The following is a 7,037-nucleotide window of genomic DNA, read 5'->3' on the forward strand; positions in this document are numbered from 1 at the left end:
GTGACCATCTGAAAGTTGATGATTTGACTTCCATTTCTATTGACCATTAAAACAGAATAGGCTAAATACTTAATATTGAACTATTTAATGTATGTGTCACGTGCATTTGCAAATTAGTCTTTACATTTATAGTTAATTAATTACATTATTTATTTGAATCTGTACTTAATAGCAAAATAACAATCGGCCAAACGGTGAGTCATGTCCCAACAGTTTTGCTAAATAATCAATTATAAGTAACATGAATTTATCACAACACTAACTAAACCGTTGGAGATGTGCTCTGATAACCTCAAGTTCTGTTTTTATCGTCCCGTGAGCATCTATCCTACTAAAATAAATACAAATCCCTGGAGGATGTGAAACCACACGGTGTTTGAATGCTACCATCTAGCGTTAATTTTGTAGTAGTGCAACTGCAACCCTTATTGCAGCTCACACTTCAGAACAACGTACGTTTCTCCCAGGTGTTCTCAGAAGAGTTGCGGTGTTGGGCCCCTCAGTCCTCATGTTTTGCTTTTCTCACTTCGACATGTCATCAAATGTAAGTCTGTGTAGGGAAATTATTGTTAGTAATATTAAGCCAATCTGGAAATAATTAGCTCGATGAAAATGTGATTGTAGCCCTACTAATAATAGTTAGCTAGCTTGTATGCACGCACTTTTTTGCACGCACGTGCTTGTATTTACATTTGGGGGGATATGACGTCATATGTTTTGAATAATAGTGACAGCGGGCTGCTTTTTGCTAGTTGCTAGCTATTGCTAGTTATTTAGTCTATTTCCTCTGAATTAATTTATCCTGCATTCCTGATGCACCAGTAAGGGCAAACGATTAAAATTCCCGTCCACACCTCCTTTTTACTTATTAGGTTACTTTCAATCGAACGTAAGTATTTTTCAACATGAACAACATTGCTAACCAGCTAGCTAGTTAGGCTAGCTGACTGGCTAGCTGGCAAACTCTGCTATTAAAACGTCATATGATGGGATTCGCGTTATCTCTGTCTCTAATGTTTTCAAATAGTATTGCTGATAAGTGAATAGTATTTTATTAGTAAATAACCCGGCTAACGTTGTTTCAATCTTCGTGTGTATTTGTTAACGCGATAACTAATGCTAGCTATCAAAGATCTTAAGCTAATCAGAACAGAAACAGCTTTTTTGAATATTCTAGAATGCCTAGCTACTGTTGGGCCATCTGCTGTCACTCATCATTTAGTGAATCATTTAGTTCATCCCGATAACATTGAGGATTTGGTAACGTTAGTGATGGCCGATTACTGCTGCCTCTAAAAAAACGTTATTTTTTTTTACATAGGCCCAACGTTAGCTCATTAGGTCTGGCATTGAGAGCCAAGGCAACCCAGTCTTTCTGTTTAATGTTTGTGTTTTTTTCATTTCTAGTGTGGTGAAAGTCATTATGGACCTTCACAAGATAATCCATGATGCATTGCATGAGTTCATACAGACATACATTCCTGGTGCAGACCTCAGGTAAGACTTAGTTGATGTATCACACTGTAGTAGGCTATTTGCTGTAACAGACTACCAGTAGTTAAATACGTTTTTCTACTATTATATTTTTCTGTACCCAGCTATCCCACATCAAACAATCATGTTCAATCAGGCTCTTCCGTGAGACCAATTGACAGGATTTAGCTTGAATGAATGCTGTCCAGGTACAGTATGTCTTGACTATATTGATGTGCCTTGTTTCCTGTTTAGCACCTTGGATGATGTACTTTTGTCCTACATTACTGGAGTTTTGGAGGATCTGGGTTCTCAGGAGAGTGTGGAAGAGAACTTTGATGTGGAGGTGTTTGCTGAGATGCTAGAGGCCTATATCCCTGGCTTTGCTGAAATTGACAGGTAATTCTAAACAAATGTGTCTCTGAACATCTAGTTAATGTGTTGTGTCTGCAGGTGTAAGAATTAAAGGATCCTTACAGTCACACCAAAGTAACAAATCACACCAAAGTAACAAACATAATGTGTACCAATTCCATTGCTCAGATTTTCCTGTCAGGCCATGATTTAGCTGTTTCATGATGTGGCTTTCATGATTTAAGTCAATGCCTATCTGTTCTTTTCACCTTGAAACAAAACAATATTAACCTGTTTTACAGTGTCAAAGTCTGTGAGATGATGTTCAGCCTGGCCTCAAAATTAGCCACAGCCCGAAGTTCAGGTAACAGGATAATGTAGCCTTTAGTATCATACATTACACATTACATTTACATTTACATTTATTCATTTAGCAGACGCTTTTATCCAAAGCGACTTCCAAGAGAGAGCTTTACAAAGTGCATAGGTCACTGATCAAAACAACAAGATAGCCAAAAAACATCGCGAGTAGCCAAAACATGAAGCACACATTGTGAACAACCAAAGTAAGTGCCAAAGGGAAGAACCATAAGAGCATGTAGTTAAACAAACATTAAGTGATGCACATCCATTTGACAAAAGCTTGGCTAAAATATGTAACAATCCATATGCTTTCAAGGTCATCAGTGTATCCACACTTAATCCTCTAATACTTAAATAATGTAATTGTGTCATAATGTAATAATTGAGCATTTCTTCGATGCAGAAAAGAGTGCACCTAAGGCTGGTTTTGAAGATTTACCTTTAAAGCTCAGCCCCATATCTACTGTTCCACCGCCAAGAGAAACCAATCATCAGATGACACAGATAGAGGGTGCCACTGCAAAGGTAGTAACACTTTGGTAGTTACACCTTAGTTATACCAAACCTACCCGGACCATTGTCAATTCAAATTTAGATTGCTTGTGGGTGTTATACTGGTGTAAATGCTTGTACTGTCCCACTACGTCTAGATAACCATCCCTGAATTTGAGGCTCAGGAGCAGCACCTCCTGGAAATGTTCCCCAAGTGCAGCCTATCAGATGCCAGGAGTGCCCTGTCCATCGCAAAGGGAGATATGGAGGAAGCTGTGCGCCTCATCATCGAGGGAGATGTCCAGTTCAGCCCCTCCCCTCTCAATGTCAGTCTGTCCATTTATATCAACGATATTAAAACATCAACCGTTTCACTTGAACCTGATACTTGGTCTTGGTGATATATTGTACTGTTGACTTTCTATCAACCAGATTAAATTGTTTCCTTTAGGTACACCATGGGAAGATTGTGTCTCGACAAGGAGACCAGAAGATGAAAGAGAGCATCCTGGAGAAGTAGGTCTCAGTTTGAAGATTTTTTTTCACTTGCTGTTTTTTTTTAGCACAAATCATGTCTCCTAGTTAGGCGATACTATATAGTTTAGTAGTATTTATATATTAATGATTGGAATGTCTCTTCAGATACATGCTGGTGGACAGAGAGGATGATAAGAAAACTCACAGGCCAGTTGTACCCAAAGAGGTAGGTTCTGGCTGAAATGTTTTGGGAACATCCCAGGTGTCTGACCCCTCGAAAAAGATTCCTACTAAGACTGTATTTTTATGTTTTGATCTAGGCCCCCAAAAAGCTTGTGCGTTACCACAGCAACCAGGTGGTGACCACCAAAGGAGAGCGTTACCACCTTGTGAAGAAGGAGGATTCCGAGGAGATGAAAAAGACTTATGTTAGCATCAAGCCTGCTCGTAAATACAGATTCCATTGATGACTGGTTGCCAAGGACCGGCATTTTTTGTCTTTTTCGAAGTATTGTCTACATTTCCCTGGTAAAGGAATACTTCTGTGTTGGTATTATGAGTCGTATTGTCTTATTTCAGAATTGTGTAACCATCTAGTTCTGCCTAAACATTTCTGCAATCCTTATTTTTCATTTTCACCATAGGTTGATGTGTTGGCATAAAATTGTCCTTGACTGAAACTTGAAGCATCGAACATTTATAAAGTACTGGTAAAATAAAGGTCATCAAAAATATTTTGAGACGATAGACGCATGGACCCCCCAGAGCTTGTGGGCCCCTCAAGGGGCTGTGGGGTGGCTGCTTTGCCAGTGTCTTTCAAAGATCAAACCTATTGACCGTTGATACATTTTTACCAACCATTTATAAATATATTTCAAATGTTTGGTGAATGGCTGACAAGTTTATAATAATGTGTTGCCAATACTACTTTTACAGTTTTTTTTCTTTTGCCATCTCAGCTGGCCTGATGTTGCAGTGACTGTTTTGTCTATGTGTTTACTTCTTGATATATTGATTAAGCTATTTTGACTACCGTTATCAGAAGAACTCATTCATTATGCAATACACCTTGAGTCTTGCAGAGATTGAAATACATTTCCTGCATTACTGTCACTATACTGAATTATATAAAGTGACTTCTTAATGTTCAGATTTTTTCATTGACTTGGCAAACATTGCAGCTCAGCAACTATTTAAAAGCTTTTAGAGTTAGCAACTTTAAATAAGTGCAAATGAAAGTGAAAGTTGCTTGTGCTGTTCTCGATTGAAGGTGTCAACCAACAAAGGCACTTTGTTTTGTCACAATAGAGATTATGCCATGGCTAAACCTTTACTTTTTAATGGTTTTAAGAATCAAATTGCATGTTTTTATTTTTTATATATAGATGTCTAGATTTGAAAGGATATGTTTTTGAATGTTCTGAAGGGGATATCTCTTTAGGTGCTTATAGGATCCATTTTAATAAGCAAGATTACAGCCAAATTCACCTCACGTTATAACTCATCTCATTTATGTTCATTTTGCATTTACCACTTGTTTGTGTCATGACTCCCATTTCTACTTTGCTTGTGAAATTGTGCTATTTTCAATTGCTATGATATCAGTGGTAAGTTGAGATATTTATGTACCATATATGCTATTTTGTGTTGTATATGAAGTAAAATATCTTTGAATTATGCTTTATAGGAGAATGACACCCTGATGTTACTGTTAAAAATACTTTTTTTCTGTACTTTTGATGGTATGGTCCAGTATTACAGTATGTGAGTGAACCACACCATTGGATTTTCATGGTTTATACAGCTTTTTCTATTTTACCAGACCATTGCCTTGTTTTAAAATAAGCCTTTGTTGTTATATGTGGTTGCTACACACTTTTAAAATAAACACTCCACTTTCTTCTACATGTTCTTAATGAGTTTCCTGATCCAGTTCTCCCTGATGTGTAAAATACAGAAGGTCAAACAGAAGTAATGAGTATATCAACCACACCCAAATATTAAAAGTTTACTACCAGTTTTTTTAAGATTAAACTTGAAGTTTAAATCTCTTAAATTAAACTGAAAGTAACCTACCTATCACTACTTATTACAAATTGTAACTAGAGGGTACAATTTCTGGGGAAATTGTAGGGTGTGCTTGCTTGCGTCGGTTGCACAGGGGTCCGTTTTTGAATGAAATTTTTACAACTGATTTCTGTATATTTTATATGAAAATGCATACTTATTATTTATAAAGATTAAATAGATTTAAAGGAATTTTTTTTGCTGCTCATTTACAACTGAAAATACGAGTGAAGTGTAGAATGAAATAGATGTCTTCTCATTTCCCCTGCAAGAGGCAGCCTCATCGTTGAATCAAAACGAATAAATTTGGCAGACCGGTGTAAAAATTGACCTAATCTCTATGACTTAAACGTCATTTTAAGTTTTTCCCTTCTCGTGATATTTTCAGGCATGTAGCCTACTCATTGCATTCATTCATTAATAAAGAACCCCCTTTGAAGATTATTCTACGACGTTACCCGGCAGTAGAAGATGGAATCGCGATTCAGACAGTCCCATCTGCTAACTGAAAATATGCCCCCCAAAACGTAAATAAGCTTGACATTTATTTAGTGGAAAATCGCTCATTCATAAAAAGCTCACTGGTAGCGATCATTGTCAGTAACAACGCAAAATGCGATATAGCCCTGTGTGGAGAAGCTGCCCCGGTAAATTGTACTACTACGGTACAGTACTAGTAGACTACTGCTGTGTTCGTCTTGGTAGCGATTGCGTTGGATGAATTGGATTTAACTTCCGTTGTACGGTTTAGGCTGAAATTAATTATTTTCATGAACAGATTGGCAACGTTTAGGCTGTGGCAATGAAGTTCAGGTTAGTAGTTAGATAGACTTTTGATTAAGTAAGGGGAGTGCCGAACATGTTCTGTCGCCGTTTGACTTCCTACAGCTGTGTAGATGTTTTTGTAGTGTCTCGCGTAGGCTACAGCATTGCAGTGAGCAACACTGGTTTGAAACCACAGGTAATGATAATTTCACCCACAAATCGTTTACTTGTAATGTAATGTCATAATAAATCCTACAACGAAAATGTATTTGTGAGGAATGTTTATTTTAAAGATTGAAAACAGATGCATCATAGACCACTGTAGTATGTGTTGCCCGGGCAACAGAGGCTAATGTCATGATGCTAATGCTTCAGTGAAATAGTAGACTACCGTTTCCAAAAGTAGATGTGGGCCTACTTCCTTAATAATATCAGCTAATATTGTACATTACATTTCATAATTGTGTTTCACATCACAAAGTAAAATGAGTAAATAGTTATCACCCTGGCCTCTTTGCTTGTGGCGTTCCTGCAGCTGCCTTGCAGTAAAGCTATAGTTAGCCTAGCTATCCCCCAAGTTAACAGATGTGAAACGAATGTTCTGCTACAGGTAGTCACGCGTGTTTTCGTGACGTTAGTGACGTAGTGACGTTAGTAACGTCAGTGACTGTGGCTAGCAAATTAGCCACCGTTAGCTTCACTTTTCACCACAAAAACGCAATTTCTACTTAAACCATGCAACGGAACGTAAATAAAAATACAACCAACGCAATCGCTACCAAGACGAACCTTTTGACACCGCCGTTGTGTATGTAGTCTAAATATTGACTGATCCTTAGGGGGGCGAAAATAAATAAACAAATAAATATGTGAGAGAACAAAGGTTGTGCTCTCGCCGAAGGCTTGAGCACACCCAATAAGTAGTGATAGGTAGGTTATGATTTTGTAAAAAAAAAAAAGAAGAACGCTACATTACTATATTAGTAATTCATATGCTGTAGTAGGAAATCTCCCATTGTGTCCAATCTGGAGCACTTATGACATCC

At 37.6% G+C, this 7,037-nt stretch overlaps 1 protein-coding gene across 1 annotated transcript; it reads left to right on the forward strand.

The window, feature by feature from the left end:
* The first annotated feature begins 731 nt into the window (after positions 1-731).
* cuedc2 (CUE domain containing 2) lies at positions 732-3,936 on the forward strand. Its single transcript, XM_067236514.1, has 9 exons — positions 732-889; positions 1,408-1,497; positions 1,729-1,872; positions 2,130-2,191; positions 2,594-2,715; positions 2,841-3,008; positions 3,134-3,198; positions 3,325-3,385; positions 3,480-3,936. The coding sequence occupies exons 2-9, from the start codon at positions 1,424-1,426 to the stop codon at positions 3,624-3,626; spliced, it is 843 nt and encodes a 280-aa protein (XP_067092615.1). The 5' UTR covers positions 732-889; positions 1,408-1,423; the 3' UTR covers positions 3,627-3,936.
* Positions 3,937-7,037: the final 3,101 nt, after the last annotated feature.

This window comes from Osmerus mordax, chromosome 5 (genome assembly GCF_038355195.1).
Source record: "Osmerus mordax isolate fOsmMor3 chromosome 5, fOsmMor3.pri, whole genome shotgun sequence".
Classification (NCBI taxonomy): Eukaryota; Metazoa; Chordata; class Actinopteri; order Osmeriformes; family Osmeridae; genus Osmerus; species Osmerus mordax.